This window comes from Cottoperca gobio, chromosome 6 (assembly GCF_900634415.1).
Source record: "Cottoperca gobio chromosome 6, fCotGob3.1, whole genome shotgun sequence".
NCBI classification, from domain to species: domain Eukaryota; kingdom Metazoa; phylum Chordata; class Actinopteri; order Perciformes; family Bovichtidae; genus Cottoperca; species Cottoperca gobio.
Window position 1 is genome coordinate 4,783,382 of NC_041360.1, and position 19,294 is coordinate 4,802,675.

At 41.0% G+C, this 19,294-nt stretch overlaps 1 protein-coding gene across 1 annotated transcript in view; it reads left to right on the forward strand.

Moving 5' to 3' along the window:
• Positions 1-6,366: 6,366 nt before the first annotated feature.
• The window catches only part of jph3b (junctophilin 3b), a 49,358-nt gene continuing 36,430 nt past the window's right edge, over positions 6,367-19,294 (forward strand). Inside the window, exon 1 of the mRNA XM_029434173.1 lies at positions 6,367-8,146. Within this exon, the coding sequence (XP_029290033.1) occupies positions 7,765-8,146 (382 nt within the window). The 5' untranslated portion in view covers positions 6,367-7,764. The remainder of the gene's footprint in view (positions 8,147-19,294) is intronic.

Below are 19,294 nucleotides of genomic sequence, written 5' to 3' on the forward strand. Positions count from 1 at the left end.
ACGTCACGCTGCCACTCACTGTTACATGCCTCCACTTCACCTCCCAGAAAAATTTAAATGATTAAATGGAGCAGGGGTGTTGCTGGCCAACCCCCTCTCTGCCACTACAGCAATAACACTACACATGGATCAGAAGAGACATGCAGCAAACAGAAACACAAAGGCCATCTTAGGGATGTAGCAGTGAAATACTGTTAAAGTTACTGTTAGTAATCGTGTTACATCCTCTTGAATATATAATAACACAGTATAACTAGATGGGCACTCAGAGAGCGCGGTCCTCCGCCAAGGCCCTTTCCAGAAGTGAAAATGAATGCATGTATCCGCCGCTGATTCGGTTCTTCCCCGATCCATGCTGCACCCGCACCTGCAGTTTTTCCGCAATTGTGGTGACAGATAAACCCACAAACTGAACCAAATGCATAATCCTTTTGGCGAAGGTAATAATACATAACTACATTGAAATGACTTTATTTATTCTGAAATAGCTGAATATATGTGACAAACATAACTTTTGTGTGCGAGCCAAATGCTGAATTGAGACCTATACAACCTCTCATGCATATTTGTACTTTCACTTCTGCTTTTTTATAATATGTAACCCAGTAACTATTATCCATGATTGTGTTACTGCCTTCTTATTCAGTCTGTCCGGATGATGTCATGGATTTGTGAGCGTGAACTCTTGTGTTACTAACTTCTCTAAATCCTAATCCTTTTGTTGTGGTCAGGAAATCAGACTGACTGTGCATCACCCCGTCTGTCCTCTCATCACCTGCTCACCTTCTCTGACTTATCCTCCTTCACTTCCTCTTCCCCTCTTTCTCTCTACTACCAGTGTGTTTAGAGGCCTAAGCCTTAATCCCCAGCCTCACAGTGATTTTATTACTGTAATCTGGGCTGGAATTGGCTTAGCTCTCTCAGACACTGGCAGACAGAAGGACAAGGACAACAACGGCAACAGGACAGCTGCAGGGAGGAGCTGAACGGGAAAAGGAGGACATGGGAAGAAGTGTGAGAGAGGAAGGGATTTAGCGATCTGAGGAGGAAGGATTAGAGGACAGTCAGGGAGAGGTAAGAGGGGACAGACAAAAAGAGTGGTCTCAGGGGAGTTCATCTGAAATAGTAACATTTGTATCATCTGGTGTTTCCTTTCTGTCACACTGAGATCTAAACATCAGTGATCTAAATTGACACGAAACTCAAAAAGGAGGTCAATAAATCAAATAAAAACAGCAGAAGAAGAATACAGTCAAATAAATGCAGATTTCACAAGTTAGGAAATCATTTTTGAGCCATTCATATGTGCCGGTAGCCAGCAGGAAGGACTGTAATGTGCATGCTCTATTGGCCTGAGGGACTCAACATTTACAGCTTATTCACCCAGTTAGCAAATTACTTGGGGCACCATCTGGGAACACAGCACCCTGTTTTCTTAAATGAAAACCTCGACCCCAACATTTTCATTGTAGATAAATTAGTCAGCTATGTTACCTTGAATTCTTGAAGTGAACGAAGAATAAAAAGAAAAGTCTTGATGAATTTAAGTAAATGGGGGTCGCGTTTAACAACAGCAAACTATATCAAACATCCGTATGCAAACACAACTCGTGCAGTATAATCCAAGTCTCCTTAAAGGCCCTGTCACACATATCCGTATGACAGAAACGTATGCCGGCGCATATGAAATATCAGCAATACGTTGATATAAATTAAGGATAAGTTGTGATCGTTTGAAGGACGATACGATACGGCCCTGTCACACAGTTCTGTATGGCAGAAACATGCCGGTGTATATGAAAAGTAGCTCAAAATGTGTCAGAGTCCAAATACGTCCAACTTTTCCACAGTGGTGTTGTAGCTGACGTATACATAACAAATTATTATACGTATGTCAAACATTGATATCGTATCACTTACCTATTTAAAACGTATCAGAGCGTCTGGACAACGGAGCTGGCAAAGTGCCATCTGCATCACGTCATGCTGATGCTGGAGAACGGCTAACATGTTGAACGCTAGCTGTACTGTAGAAACAAGTTTAATAAGTTACTCCGTCGTCAGGCATAATCTTGACATAGGGTAGGAATAGGGTATCCACTCGTTATCAATACATTGGCTGTAGGATTCACCGTCAGCCGACGTAGCCTATATCTAACGTACCTCTAACGTAGTCACGTGGGTATTCACGTAGGTAAGTATTTACGTACTATATTTACATAGGTAAGTATTCACGTACTATATTTACGTAGATAAATATTCACGTAGGTATTCCGTATTCACGTATATCTAACGTAATGTAACGTCTGCATATCTTATGAAGCACACGTTGGGTACGTAATTTTGAACATGCTCAAAACATCAGCGTTCAACAACGCACCCCAGCATAACACAGTGAGCACTTAACGAATACTACTTATACCTTACCTTATATCTACGTAAACCAGCGTGTTGCCGATATTTTGTATACGCCATATTTTTGTATACGTTATGCATTCGTTGGGTATTCATCTGATACATTTTGTATAAGTAAGTGATACGAGGTTAGACATGCGTATCTGTATATGTTCACTTTTCTGATCTGATGAAAAGTTGGACGTTTGTGTGACAGGGTCTTAACCAGTCTGTCTGCTCACTACTTCCCTAACACGTATGTTGGACAAACCTTCATTTTGAATACACTTATGAGAGTTTGCTTACGGATGTTTTAATATAGTTTTGCGGTTGTTAAACCAGCCCTCATTCACTTCAATTACAATTTTTTTGTTCTTTGTTCACCGTGGATGCATGCACGAATTCAAAGTCACATGGGGGTGACGGAGTAATTGATATACAAATGATCATTCTGTGGATGAAACGCAAAGCAAAGTCGGTGTCAACTGTAAATGGCTTTTAAAATTAAATGCTTTTCTTCGCGTTGCATTGCAGCGAGGCAGCAAACTCACTACAGCCCTGGAAGAAAATGTATTGTTTTCTCAGTGACGGTTAAACGCTTTTACATGCAGCTTGTGAAGTATTTGAACTGTAATTTCCCTCATATAGGGTTAGAGTTTAAATAGCGAACAATGCAGCAGCAATTTTCTGACGTGAATGATTTGCCCTTTAACCCTCCACTGTGAACGCCAAGCTCCTTAGTGCGCATCAATATTACACCGTGGCTGTTCTGGCTGACCATAATACTGTAACTGATCTGAATCATGTTGTCAGTGGTGCACATTAAGCATCATATTTCTGTTAGTATCATATCAAATAATCAATAAGCAGGTCTCAGTTCTGTTTCTCCCTCAGAGAGTGACCGCTGCATGCAGACCATCTTCATAATTATCTACCTGGTTTCTACAAATATCCCTCTCACTCTTCCATGCTAATGATGAAACGATAACGTTAACAATAATACATGAAAACTGACTCCTTTACAATATTAGATTATTTAATATTATTAATGCATATCGAATATGTGCTGACAGTTAAACATGTCTGATGACAGAAAGCTTTTTATGTACAGGGATTAATCTGTCAAACTATATGGAATTGTCTTCTGGAAAATTAGGAGTAACAACAACTGTTTCAAGAATTTCTTGTTTTTGTACATGCAGGCAGTATCCAATAAGACACTCAGTTTGTCCTTAATTCTTTTCTGTCCGGGAACAATGCCCTGGTTTCTTGTTGTTTTAAGTGGAACTACTTACTCCTACAGATTTAGTTTCTTCCTATACACATCACAAGCTCTGTGGATTATGTAGTGTAACAAGGAAACAGGGTTTCTTGAAAGAGATGTTGTGCTAGAAAATTTAAATGTCATTTTTCAATTCTTTAAGCATAAACAACTTTGGCACATCAGACCAAAACTATCTGCACAGGTACATTTTAATTCTGCTATTTCATACTTTTTTTAATGCTACTTCACACATCTACACTGTGATTATTGTACTGTAAATGCTCTTATTCTGTCCTTGTACTAATTGTTATGTTTTTGCTGTGAAGCACTTTGGGCTGCAATTCTTCTATGAAAGGTGCTATACAAATAAAGCTTATTATTATATTATTATTACATACTGTACCTTCTGTCTACACCAGACATGATTCATCTGCGATATTTAGTAATCTATCTAACAGAACAGATGTGCTTTGGTTTTAATCAATAAAATCTGCCCCGACAGCACTAGTGGCTTCTACCGGAAGCCTCTTTTATCATGCATTTAAAACATGTCGACATGTGCTCTCCGTATGATGGCAAAGAGGTCCAGCGCTATACTTCTACGAATCTTTTTAAACAGATTCTTGCTTAAAGAGAAGTGGGGTTGTATGAGGTTCTTATCCTTAGTCAGTGTTTCCTACTGTAGATAGCGGTCTGCACGCCCCCACCTTGGAGACACAGACGGGAGTACCAGCATGGAAGCAAAGCAATGTGCAAAACGTAATTTAGCCACCTTAAAAAAAATCAATATCACTTTAACTGTAGATTTGCCATAAACATGTATGTCTGACAGAATTCAAGGTGAATATTAGAGGCACTGAAACGGCGTATAAAGTCCACAGACAATTCTGTTCTTATATGTCTTTTGTACTTGAGGGGCGTGGAGTTCAGGCAGATGTCACAGATTGTCTTGAGGTCAGAATTACTTGATTCTGGAAAAGGCAAAGAACTGCTGTTACAATGACCACTGTACTGTAGATTGTGACCAGAAGAAATTGATAGTATAATAAAACTGGAAAAGTAAAGTCAGAGTGCAGATCTCTGCCAGGTGTGTCTCCCTCTCCCCTCCCAAAGAAGAAGAGTTGGAATTTTATGGAATTTATCTGCAGATGCTCCAGTTCAAACTGAGACCAAACTTTTCTATGGATGTCAGTTTTTTAGCCTCAACAAAATGTGGCTGCAGATTACGTAAAGGCCCTGACACATATCCGTATGGCAGAAACGTATGCTGGCGTATACAAAATATTGGCAATACGTTGATATAAATTAAGGGTTCAATGTTAAGTGACAATAAATATTGTCTAAATGTTTTTAAATTGTACTTTCTTTATTAGATTTGACAGTCAGTTGTTGACGTGCAGACGTTGATACAGCTACTAGGCTATATTTTGTATATGCCATATTTGTGTATACGTTATGCATTCATTGGGTATTCGAAGTGATACGATATCAATAGGTTAGACATGCGTATCTGTATATGTTCACTTTTCTGATCCGATCCGATGAAAAGTTGGACGTATTTGGACTCTGACAAATCTTCATATACGCCAGCATACGTTTCTGCCATACGGATATGTGTGACAGGGCCTTAAGGCTTGTTTTTAAGACGAGCCAAAACACCTTTTGCTCCTGAAGCAGATGTTGAGCACTTGCGGCTCCTACCGGCCGGTTAAGAGGAGTGAGGAGTCAATGAAGGTACAAAGCAGTCAATAAATATGTTTTTCAAAAATGTTGAATAACCGCAACCACGAGAGATCATTGAGAATACAGAATGTATTGAGAATACAGTCATAAATGAGTAAATAAAATATAAAAATATTAGGCTGGGTCCTTTAGTATGTGAGATTAGCTACCGACAGACAGACAGACAGACACACACACGCGATCTCCAAACAGGCTTACACCTGGTGCAGATAATGACTAGATATAATTTATTACCCCAAATAGTTTTTAGTGGTATGTCACTGTTTAAAGTTTAACATTTTGTGTCAGTCTGTCTGCGCGCTAAATATGAAGCTAGAGCCAGGAGTTGAAAAAGGGAGAAACAGTCACCCTGGCTCTGTGCAAAGGTTAAAAATCTGTCTACCAGCACTTAATCGCACACTTGTTAACATTTTGTGCCAAGCTAAGCTAACCAGCTGCTTGCTGTACCTTCTTATTTATCATAAAGACATAAGAGTGATATCAATCTTCTTATTCAACTCTCAGAAAAAAGCGATTTTGCGTATTTGCCAAAATGTTGAACTATTCCTTTAAAGTTACCTGTCTGTTGATGTAAAATGTGTATCCCTACCACTGCAGTCATCTTTAGACTTCCAGATCCAACCAACCATCTGAGAGCCAACTGAGACAAGATGCAGAAAGAAAGACAAAGGTGAATAAATGATGAAAAAGCTACAGGTGAGGGAGGACGAGAGAAGCTCGTCTCTGTGCCGAGTGTGTGTCTCTTTAAGAGCTGGAGCGTGCTATTGAGCAGGAGGAAGGGGGTTGGTTGACTGCATTGGAACAGTCCTGTTTAATGAGAAGATTTTCTGAGAGAGAGAGACACACACACACACACACAGACCAGGAGAGAGAGAGAGAGAGAGAGAGAGAGAGAGAGAGAGAGAGAGAGAGAGAGAGAGAGAGAGAGAGAGAGAGAGAGAGAGAGAGAGAGAGAGAATTATACAGCGATCCAGCCAGAGGAGGAGAAGAGATTGTAAGACCAAGACAGGAGGCAGGAAGGCAGGCTGTGCGTCAGCCGGCACTCCATAGGGAAACATGGAGACAAGCAGGAGATGCTGAAGAGGACAGAACACACCATAACAGAATCATATACATGGATGTTATTTCATCAAGCGGGAAACCTGAAGGCAACCCACGCAGAGGATAAACCACTTATGGATGCAGTGGATTAAAGACCTACAGACAGACTGAGAGAGAGGGAGAGGGGGAATAGAGGAGGAGAAATTAATCAATTCAGTTGTTTATTTTGATGGTCTGTCTGTGCGCACTTGCTGTCAGAAAGATTGTGTGTGCCTGCGAATAGTGTGTGCGTGCAGAAGGCAAGAGACTGCATTGCTGCTCTCCAGCACCACAAAAAAAGAAGGCAGCCAAGCAGATTACCTTATGTATTTTCCCCATTTCCCTCTGTCTCTCCCTCTCTCTATGCATGTGTGTGTTCCTTCACTGCGCGACCAGCCACAGTGTGTGTGTGTGTGTGTGTGTGTGTGATAGCTGAGAATAATAAGAGGTTGGTGAAGCCTGAAGTGAGCTACAGAGTCTAAGTCTGACTTTAAATGGTCTTTTTTTTCGATCATCGGGACTGGGCTCAAAGAAAAAACTGTTTCTCTCTTTTTCTTTCTTCATCACACAACATGTCACAGCTCAAGTTGTGGCATCGGTGCTGATCAGAGATCCAAAGGTTGGTTTATAAGCTGGAGGCTTGGAGGATTGAAGGGCTGCCACCGGGGAGACTTCTCGGTTCTACACCCCAGAGAGGTGGAGGCATCATCAGGTAGGAGGCGGCTGAACGCGGGGGTCTGAGCAGAAAGCAGAAGAGGAGTAGGAGGAAGAGTTGTGTGTGTGTGTTGAAGACTGTGTACGCAGGCCGATGGCCGGCCGGTGGAGCTGCCTGATGGTTTAAACTCCTGCTGAGAGAGGATAATGGCAGCTCTGGGCCCACTCTCCTCCTCTCTCACCTGCATCTGCCACAGAGAAGCTAGAAAGTGCTAGCCGATGCTACATCGAGCCCACCAAGAGGATGGTGTGAACAGCATCGCCCTTTCCCACCACGACCCTTGACACCCCTGTGAGGGGCCACGTTTTAATGCTCACCTCGTTTCTCCCTCCTCTTCTCCAAACTAGCTGAAAACAAGGGCTGGCGTTGCTTGATTTTTGTGGGAGTTCTCTCCCTCTCCCTCCCACCCTCTCTTCCTCCACACCCCTAACCTCACTAACCTCCAAACTCAGCTCCATGGATTGCTTTTAGCACCAACCTGTCCGTCTTTTTCCTCCCTTTCTTTTCTTTTTCTTTTCTTTTTCTTTTTGTCGAGGCTTCAGGGGAATTGCCAAGACCTGTTTCATGCATGTCCACTGGCGGCAGGTTCAACTTTGACGATGGGGGGTCATACTGCGGAGGGTGGGAGGAGGGCAAGGCGCACGGCCACGGGATCTGCACGGGACCCAAGGGCCAGGGCGAGTACTGCGGTTCCTGGGCCCATGGCTTCGAGCTGCTGGGTGTCTACACTTGGCCCAGCGGAAACACCTACCAGGGTACCTGGGCTCAGGGCAAGAGACACGGAGTGGGCATCGAGAATAAAGGCCGCTGGGTGTACAAGGGCGAGTGGACGCACGGCTTTAAGGGACGTTATGGCTTGCGGGAGAGCACAGGGACGAGCGGGAAGTACGAAGGGACATGGAACAACGGGCTGCAGGACGGATACGGAACAGAGACGTACTCAGATGGAGGTAAGAATGGGAGGAGAGACACACAGGCAGATGCATTGTGGGTGTTTTGGGGGTGGGATTGAGTGTGTATGAGAGGATGTGTGAACCAAACAGTGCCTGTCAATAAGCAATATTTGAGATTTACTGATAACTGTTGTCTGTGAAAATGATTAATTACTGGAGAATGATTGACAGGCCGATGACAATTACAGAGGTGACGGGAGTTTGTGCAGAGGTCTTCTCGGGTCATCCTTTGGTTTGCCTTGACTTGTCGACACATACACTCGTTCAGAGGCAGCAGTTGCACCCGGACAGGCTATGACAATGATTCTCAGTCTCTCCTGTCATTTTCTACCTCTGACTCTTCCTTTCTCTGTCCTCCTCATCTTCTTTCCTCCCAACCCTCACCTCTCACTTCAGTTGCACGAGGACACACTGTGTATTTGGAGGCCTTTAATTCAGGCCATGCAGTCTTAAGGGATGAATAAAGGTTGGAAGGACAGAGGAGGACAGCAGCTCCAAAGTCCCAAGAAAACAAAGTGTTTCAGAAAACAGCATACAATGTTGTAATAATTTCACAGAGAGTGCAGAGACATCATATCCATGTCTTCACCCTTGATTTCCCCACTTACATGTACCATGTTTAATTACTTCTGTAGGCTATGCTGTAAAATATCTCAGCAAACACACCACAAAACAAAATATTCACACTTCGGTGGCATTAGTAGGAGGGACCTCCAAAGTGTAGTTAGTTGTGGTTTTAGTTATTCCTGATAAGGGCACTTTCACAATGTAATATTTAAACTGTTTTAATTTAACTGTGGTGCGGTTCTTTTGGGCCATGGTGAACGCAGTAATCGTACTCTGGTGCCGTCCAAAACTACCGATCTCTTGTGAGAGGTGGTCTCACACCGTCTCCAAGCTAACCCTAGTTTACTTTCAATTCAAATTACTGACCAATAAGAAAGACTTCTGCTCCTTTTGTAAGCTCAGAATTGTTTTGTCTACACCCATAAGTGGCTCGATGCTTAAATCAGCATGCTAAAATGCTCAATATGACATGGCTAACATGCTGATGCCAAGCTGGTATAATGTTTACCATGTTTACCATCTTAGTTTAGGATGTTCGCATGATTACATTTGCTAATTAGCCGCTTCATGATGCACAAACAATTGTGCACCAGAGACAATGAGCTACTGCCGGTACTCTGTCAGGCTGTTCTACCTGCCGTGGACAAATTATAAATCAAAATGTTGACCAAACAATGGCGCTAGATAATAGGGGATCAGAATAAATACAATTCATGTTCTGGGACAATGAATGTCTATACTAAAGTTTCACTCAATACCACAGTGTAACACTGTACTGTATTGAGTTTTGTGCCAATCAATCTTTTGGCTGTTGAGACATTTAAGGTTGGGGCAAAGTGATCGGCTGACTGGTATTGGCATCCATAAAGTCATGCCGCGAGCAGGGCTGAACATAAATCCAAAGTATCTTCTGGTGGACTTGGCCAGAAAAATCTAATTGTAATACTATTGTGACACTTACAATATCACTGAATCTGATAGTTTTGCAAAAATTAAGTGTTGGCCACTTTAATGCATGTAATACGTTTGTAATTTGTTTTACATATGACTGCAGTAACAAGGTAGAATATTAATTATAGAAAACACAATTCTTGAATTATTTACAATTTAATCATTTTTTTCAAAAGACTTTTAATTCGTAGAATATCTTTTGAAGCATCACATTTTGCCCTAAAATTGAAATCAATGCACTGAGGTTCGGGTCAGTCACTGTTAATGAGACACCGCACACCATATGGATTCCTGTTTAAAAATAGACACACACATGAGTATACACATTGTGCGTACAAAGATGCTCACACACAAAACCTGGTGTGAGTTGAGCAATAGAGCTGACAGTAGCATACATGCAGTTAAAGCAGGCCCGGACCACCCACACACACACCTACACCTACACCTACACACACACACACACCTACACACACACACACACACACACACACACACACACACACACACACACACACACACACATACATACACACACACACCTACACACACACACACACTTACACACACACACACACACACACCTACACTTACACCTACACACACACACACACACACACACACACACACCTACACACCTACCTACACACACGCGCGCACACGCACGCACGCACACACACACACACACACACACACACACCTACACACCTACACACCTACCTACACACACACACACGCACACACACACCCGCACACACACACACACACACACACACACACACACACACACACACACACACACACACACACACACACACACAGTCCTGAGCAGCCTGATAGAATCTGCAGACCAGACTGGTTTGAGGAGTTGAATCAGGACAAAGGAAAAGAAGGCGGCTTGTCAGATAACCAGACAGATGGGACGGAGGGACGGAGGAAAGGATAGACGGACCGACAGAAGTACAGATTGATGGTTGAAATGATGAACAAATAATAGAAAGATGACTGGTTTGAAGGGTGGATGATTATCGTGATTACTATGAGAGATACAGTCCAGAAAACCTCCCAGAGAGGAACGTGTTGGAGAGACTGTAGCTGTGTGAAGTGTTTGAACCCACATACTGTAAATGCAGCAGAGATTGGCCTAGTTATGAGTGTTTATCTTGCTCCAACAGTACACAGTGTCCTTATTACAACAGCATGATTTTGTCCTTTATAAATCTATGAGGAAGAATAAAATGTTCTGAATAGAAGAGATTAATTGATCAAACACAACACCAAATGATTTAACAGATAAAGAGGGAATGTATTTTACCCTTTTCATGTCTTGCCAGGATAAACCTTAACTTTCTATGTCTAACTTATTCAACTAACATGGTTTTCATATGGCTCATATGCCTCCCTGAGTTATTTTACATTGTGTCATTCAGCTTGATTCCTTGTTCTGTGCAAAGGTCATGGCTAATAACCTGCTCCAGGTCCACAGCAGGACTTGTGCTCTTGGTATGACAGGGGACACTACACAACAAGAGTTGGCTCAGGCGTTCACACAGATGAGGGAAAGACAAAGATTGTATTTGTAAAGGGGCTAATGGTACACACACTTATGCTGTCTTAAATTAAAACATTTCTTTTAATGAAACACTGAGATGAGACATTGGACCTATTGCACACAGAGATATATGAACACATTTCCATTTTGTTCGTATCTACCATTTGTTCTTATTTTGTTACCAATTGATTTCTGGGATTCACCAACACATTTCTTATTTTTTGTTCTTCTCTTTGGTAAATGAAAAGTGTATGGTTGGTCAAAAGCACACTTACCAAGATAATAAGAAAACATTAAAGACTTCCTTTTATTTTCCCGCTCCCAGTACTGACACTCTGGAAAATCACATTTACTTTGTTTAAGGTTATTTAACAGCAGTGATGGAAGAACACTGATGCAATTTACTTAAGTACAAGTAGAAATACCATAGTGAAGAAATACTCTTCAAACATATTAGCATCAAATTATACTTAAAGTATTGTAAAGGTACTCATGCAGAATAAAGAAAAAAGTCAAGTTTGAGCTCATTTGAATGACCTTGTATACTACTGTGCAGCTTAATCTATAATACTACATCACATTTAATGTGTAGATAATATGTTTGTATTAATAATCTGTAAAGTAACTATTAGTAACTAAATAAATGTAGTGGAGTGAAAAGTGCATTGTTTTCTGATCTTCTGATCTGTAAGGACCTAGAAGTATAAAGTAATATAACATGGAATAACACAAGTAAAGTACAAGTAAGCTGTACCTCAGAATTGTACTTAAGTACAGTACTTGAGTAAATGTCCTAAGTTACTTTCCACCACTGTTTAACAGTTCACCTTCCTCAATTTCACTGCTGCTGAAGTTCTTCTCTTACAGTCTTGCTTTAGTGGCACCTACACCTGCACTGTTTTAGTGTTTAGGGAATGTTAGCTATGCCAGTTATAAACAGTCCCTCCCATTTAAGATCAAGTGGGATCCATCGCTCCCTACACGTAGGTAAGAGCACATTTGAATGGTGAAGAACGTTCTGTGCGTCTGGAGTTAACTTCTCCTATTTTTTCTCTGAACAGCGAACTAAGAGAAATACAAGATACATGTGAGAGAATAATGCTGCATGAGGCCCATTGTATGGGAAGAGATATTTTAAATTGTTACATTAGTAAGGGATACATTTCAGATTCAACAGATTGTTGTAGCTTGGTGCTAGCTTGACTTATAGGAAACCAATCTGTCATTATTCTAAAGCCATAACATACTCAACTATTACTTCATAATGATGAGTTAAAGCAAAATAAATGGTCTATGGCGACTTTAATAAACAAATTGATAGAACTGTCATGAAACTCACATGTCAGTTTTTTGTGATTTAATGGATCTTTCTTGTGTACTGGACTTAAATTATACAGACTATAGTCGTCATCACAAATGAAGACTTTTTGATTGTGAAATTAAAATGATAGAATTGTTGAATATGATGTTAATATGTCCAAATACCTTTCGCATCTGAAATAAAGTGTACCATGGAAAGGTCAGAGGTCTTTAAGTGGTCTTCTGATTTGGCCAAATGCAGGTTACTCTCAGATTCATGCTGAAACCTCCGGGCTCTGTCATGTCCAAAGCAATAAGAGTCAGGAGCCAAGACATTCAAAGATGCTCTGCTGCCTACATACTTTTGGAACGCGCTTTGCACTTTAGAGCCAGCTACATTTCCCACAGTCAGGTCTAAGCTCACTGCCAGTCCCACTCTCCCCTCCAACTACACCTGACGCCACATCTCCAGGAAACACGTCTCCTCTTTCTTATCTCTGCTGTTTGGCTTTTGGTTCCTCTCCTACGTTTGCCAACATTCCTCTCTCCTCTCATCCCACCTCTCTCTTTCCTCCCTCGCTCCACTGCATTTCCACGGAGCTGCTCGGTACAGTAGGGTTTCCATAGCAACTCTCACCGACATGCAGCAGGTCAGCGTGTCACGAGGGACTGAGTGTTCCTCGCTGCTATTGGCCACCCAGCCGGCTCTACCGGGCTCTGATTGGCTGGCTTGGCCTTCCGGGCTAATGGTGTTTACTGAGATGAAGAGCTAAGCTGACTGATTACCAACCACGCACACACACACACACACACACACACACACACACACACACACACACACACACACACACACAGAGTGAAGTAGAATATGGAAAAGACAGATTCAGTAATCATTTTAGTGAGAAATGAAGTGAGTCACAAAGGGAGAGGCAGACAACTGTCACTGTGTACAACAGTAAATACACCACACAGTGTCAAACGCACTAAACCGTCCCTTGTTCCATGAACATTTGACTGAAACCGAAAAGAAAAGAAGAACCTTATTTATTTTGATGCACATCCAATCACAGACGCTTCATTAAACGATGCTCGGACAGCTCAGCAGCCCGTGTACCCCCCACCCTTGTCCCCCAGCTGTTTGCAAATACGCTACTACAACATTATAATTGTCCTACATTAACAAATCTTGCTAGTTTGCTAAAGGCCGCTATCAGTGCAGCATTATTCCTGCTCTGACCATGTTATGTAAGCTAACATAATATATTCTCTCCTCATGTTTAAATACACCCAGCAACTACATAAATTAGTATCTACTCCGAGATACCTGCTTCCTTTGGGTCATGTTAGATGTGATGTTTGGAAGCTGGATGATGTGCATGTAAAAGACTGTATTTGAGAGAATATATTCGAGCGTGTGGGAGGAAGCTCTTGAGCTCACAGTGCCATCCTGTTTTCTATCATCCTGTAACTAAGACATGTTTCTATCCACTCAGCCTTGCATGCAGATGGGTTCTGTTCAGATTGACAGTATTAAGAACCATTTTTAAGTTGGTCATTTTCTTTTCCTCTTACCTTTGGGGCAAACTGCAGTAAAAACCCCAATTGAGATACATATTCAAAGAATGCTCCTAAAACCCAAATAATATCAGCATATCGCTCACGTCTTAATAAGAAAATACTATATTCGGACGAAGGCCTAATTCAGAATATCCAAACGGAATATGATGTTTACATGAAACATCAAATTCAGATTATTGTCATAATAGTGGAATATTGTGTGCATGTAAACGTAGTAAATGATACTGCATATGATACCGTTTTTCCACCTCTTTCTAACCTTCACTGGCAGTTGTAACTGCCACCTCAGTGATTGTTGAGTCCAGTTTATCCGAAGTGTGAGCAGCAAATGTCCTGGTTTATTCCTTCATCTGTTGATAGGTATGGGATAGTAATGCCAAGTCATCGGCAAACTACAGGTTGCCCAGTTACATTACATTACATTATTACAGTTCATTTAGCTGACGCTTTTGTCCAAAGCGACGTACAAAAAGTGCAAACAATCATGGAGATACAACTCCGAACAGCAAGAATCTTGTAAGTACAATAGCTTCAAATAGGTACAATCGTAAGTGAACACTGTCTTCAAATAAGCCAGTTTGAAGTGCAACATACAGAAACAGTTATGTCCAAATCCTTGTGCTCTCTGCATGTCTTTGATTGTTGTTGCCAACAAGAAGAGAAAAGGGGACAGTCGGCATCCTTGACTCCAGTTCTCACTTCAAAAGCATTTGTGAGTTCATTATGAGTTCATTGCCTCATATGTAATTTAGACAAGCGGCCACCTCCGGGGCTGAGCAGTGAGGGCGTTGCGGAAGTGCCAAAAACTGCAGTTCATCGAATGGCCACTTGAGGCTAGCTCTAGTTGTAGCCGCAACCACAGCTTCACCACTGATCTTCAGAAAGCTCTGGGTGACGTCACGGATACTACGTCCATATTTTATATCATCTATGGTTTTTGATAATTTTGAAAGACTTGTCTGATAAACCACTATGTTGAAGAATATTTCAAAGAGTATTTCTATCCATGTCATCAAATATTCCTTACAGTTACAGTCTCGAAGACCTTTGCTAAGCAACAAAATGCAGGTGTGTCGCCGCTTGTGGTTTTTCCTAGGAATGTCGCCAAAGACACCGAGTTCGTAATACAGCGAATACGCGGGCTTTCATAAGTGGGCCATGCCCCTCAATCACCATTGTGTTATCTCATTTGACGATAGTGACTTTTATTGAAATGAAAATCTTTGAGATTAATACTTAAATAACATGGATATAGTGCGGAAAGGTCAATGCTCAGTCACAGTACACAGAGTTGTGATTTGGTCAGTACTGTCTCTGCTGAATGCAGCTGAATGCTGACTAATTCCTTTATTCTGTTTATTATTTATTATGATCCTGTTAAGCACTTTGCCTGTTTAGGAGAGGATTGTGATCCTTCCGTAGTTTGCACTGTGTCTGAGGCTGCCCTGTATTGCAATGAAAGAGAGGGTGGAGCAACTCCACCATGCTGGTAAAGTAGGGATGTTGGCAGGTCCTGCTGTCTTTCCAGATTTCAACAGGGTGCCTTTAAATCCTTCAGTAGATCCAGTATGTCCTTTTTTAATTGTGTCTTGGTCAAGGATGGTTCAGCAGAGTGTGTGTGGATGAACACATTGGCTAGTGCAGGAATCGAACCTGTTACTTTTCAAGTACAGGACTGTCTTCTGACCACAGCATTTGAAAGATTTGGTGGTGTCAGAAGGCAAACCTCTCATAGATTCAGCTACCCATTTGCTATAGACGGGACTGCAGGTGTTCGTGCCAGGTGCCTTTTTTAGGTTGTTTTCCATCGTGTATTATTTGGATGGTAAAAAAAGGTATAAGTAAAGACAACCCATTTTTTATTTGTGTTTACAGATAATACTGAACTATAATATGCAATGAGGTCATCAAAACACAAATCGGTTACAAAATGACCAACAAGGGTGGACATTTTAAAATGTTCAGGGTAACGGCACACCACCATGTTATCATGGGTCTTTTTCATGACATTTTTTAGCAGATAAATAATCCTCAAATGGGAATCTGAAAGACTCAGACAGAAAAAGGGCCTAAGCGAAATCTCTTAAACGGATAATGGTCCCACACAGTGATTTACACAGGCAGGGGTTTAGCTTTGAACTGACTTCCCTTGCTTTCAGTGTTCAGTGATTTGACCAGAGTTCAGCTTGCCTGTCCGTCTGCTATGTGTCTGTGTAAGTGTTTATATTGCATGTCTGTATGGCTTGTTGCCTGCCAGTTGTCCCGTCTACCTGGCTTTAGTTACCATCTGTATTTCTTTTTGCCTGAGCAAATGTTTCTTTTCTCCCCAGCTGAAGTGTTTGGGTTACTTGATGTAATGGGTTATTCTCACAAATGGTTTTCTTCCTTTTGTTCTGTCTATGGTATTTCTTACATTACAGTATGCTTCACTTCATAGCAAATGATACAAATCCACCGGCCAATCGCAGTGAAGGACACATGCGGTGCCCCTTCCTACTTCTAAAAGCATTGCACAGTGTATCCACACATCAGATAAAAAAAAGAAAAGAAAATCCACCTCCTCAGCATTTGTACGTCACTTTTTTGATTTCCCACAGATGTGCTCCAATTGTACAGTGAAGAAAAGTATTCAGAAGGTTTTTTTCAGGGCACTTGCTAATACGTTCCTCTTTTACTACCACAACAAGCCCTCTGCAGGCTTTAGCTTATGTAATGGGAGTGGTTTGATGTTTGTAGTGGGGATTAGCGGTGATGTCTGAAACATGAAAACTCTAAATATCTATCTTGGAAGTCTGCCCTGCAACACTGCTGATGCAACACTAACTGGATGTACTAATGACGGTGTTTGGCCTGTAAACAACTTCCCTAAAACTCTTAATTATTAGGGAATGTATGAACATTGATAACAGAGAAGGAGGGTCAAAAAATAGCTTTTTCCCTGAGGGTAGTCTCACATTCTTTTTTTTGGAGAGCTTTAAATTGTTTCTCACCGCGGTAATCATTCATTTTATGTTCCCCCAGAAGGTTAATGGTAACATAATACATTTTATTAACATATTAAGGTTATAGGGTGCAGCATCTTACATTCTTCATGCTTTGCCTCTTTTAGTTATTGATGGTGAATTGTTGTATAAGTACCGTTGAACTGCTTTGAGATATTGGTGGAAGGGTATTTCCATTTTCTTTCTAAGTCAAGGCAAGGGTCTAAATAAAGAAAACAAAAATAAATAGTGAAACAGTATCTTATTCTTCTTCTTCTTCTTCTTCTTCTTCTTCTTATTATTATTCTGCCCTTACAGCGCGTAGCTAGACAGTTAGCTAACATTCAAAAGTCCTGCAATAAAGATGCAAGGTTTGCTTTCTTGACTTTACTGTTCTTCTTTTAGTTTGTAAAACTGTAAGAATACAGAAATAAAACACATATAAGTATGCAGGCTTTACATAACATATAAGTAGCACCGTACAAACGACACACATACTACTATTAAAGGAATTAGCTATCATTAGCATCACTATTAGCTAGAAATAGCACAGATCGCCATTAACTAAATTAACACACATTAAACTAGCTTCAGACCAAAAATTACAAACTTCAAACATTCTGCACATAACACATCCAAATAACTCAGACTAATAGTCTCCAAGGCTCAAGCATCACAGACATGAACACAGTTTACATGGCGTCTCTGCTCCACGTGTTGATCTCCGTGCTGCGTAAACAAAGATCCTCGCAAAGCAGAGAGCGCTCACTCTGACACGCCCCCAGCAAACCAACAAACCAAGGAGCTCTCACTCTGAGCCAAAACACATGTCCCAACTCTATAAACATAGAAATAGGCCGCACAATTATTATTATTATTATTATTATTATTATTATTATTATTATTATCATCATCATCATCATCATTATTATTATTATTATTATTATTATTATTATTATTATTATTATTATTATTATTATTATTATTATTATTATTATTATTATTATCATTATTATTATTATTTGTACACTGATTTTTATAATTGTACATTTCTTAGCTGTGGGAATTGGATGAGAACTGAAGAATTAAAATCACTGTCACTGAAACCCCCACTGGCACAAACATCTGAGACATAAGTAAACTGTGTGAGAAACTTTCTCACATACACAAACACAGACACTCCACAAACTTTTTCACAGTGTGTCTTGTTAAATGATTACTCTGTCAAGTGTCTGCCAAGTGTCTTCTACTACTGTATCCTTAGAATGAAAAACAGACCCTACGAGACAGATGCTCTTTAACCTAGAAATTGAGAACAGACGTGCACATTTGTTAAAGAGACAATTATGAATTCAGGGGGTTGGTGGGTGATCAAATCGCTGTGCCTCTGTGATGTTTCCACAGCTTTGATCCCTTTGTGTTAACTCTTTCCCTGCGCTAGCCTCGTGCCTGTGGTAGCCTCTGCCTTGGTTATAGGCCCATATGATTTGAGAGTGCTTCCTGTTTGGCCTCCAGGCAGAATCACTTAAATCGCTTTGGCATGCGAGTTGTGAAGCAGATTCTCCTCACAACTGTAGGCCTGGGGTTGAGGCCTTTACATATACAGAAGACATTTTTTTCTCAATACAGCTGTGACAGGTTCATGCTAAAAATGATGAGAAGCGGATCTGTTGCATGTCTCTTGTCACAAAGCAGGTCGAGTGTTTCTGTTCAAAAGTACAACAGTGACTGTTTAAAGTGTGTACCTCAGTCTGGCAGAGGCTCTTGTTTTCTAGTGTTTCTGTGTAACACACTGATTTCACATAACAACTGTAAATGGGTTTGACTTAGAAGGAATATGAACTGTAATGTAATGTAATATCACCAGCCTGCCTCTCACATTGGATCTTTCAGCACCACGGAGAGCGACAGTCCACCATTGGAAAAGCAGCCTAGTGACCGACTGAATATTAGAAAAACATAAAACCCACTCATTGCTTCACATATATGTATTTACTCACATACTAAGTTGCCAGTTTCGTAGTAACACCGAGCTAAAACTAATGCAGTCTGATGCAGCAGCCCTGTGATAAATCCTGCCGTCATGAAGGTCATAATGTTGAAACTGTTTTACAGACGTGTCCATTCAACTCTATGGTAATTTTGGAGGATGTAGATTGTGATGCTGTGGAACTACATTGTCTTATCCTGAGAGGTTTTCTATTATTTATAGTAGCCTTA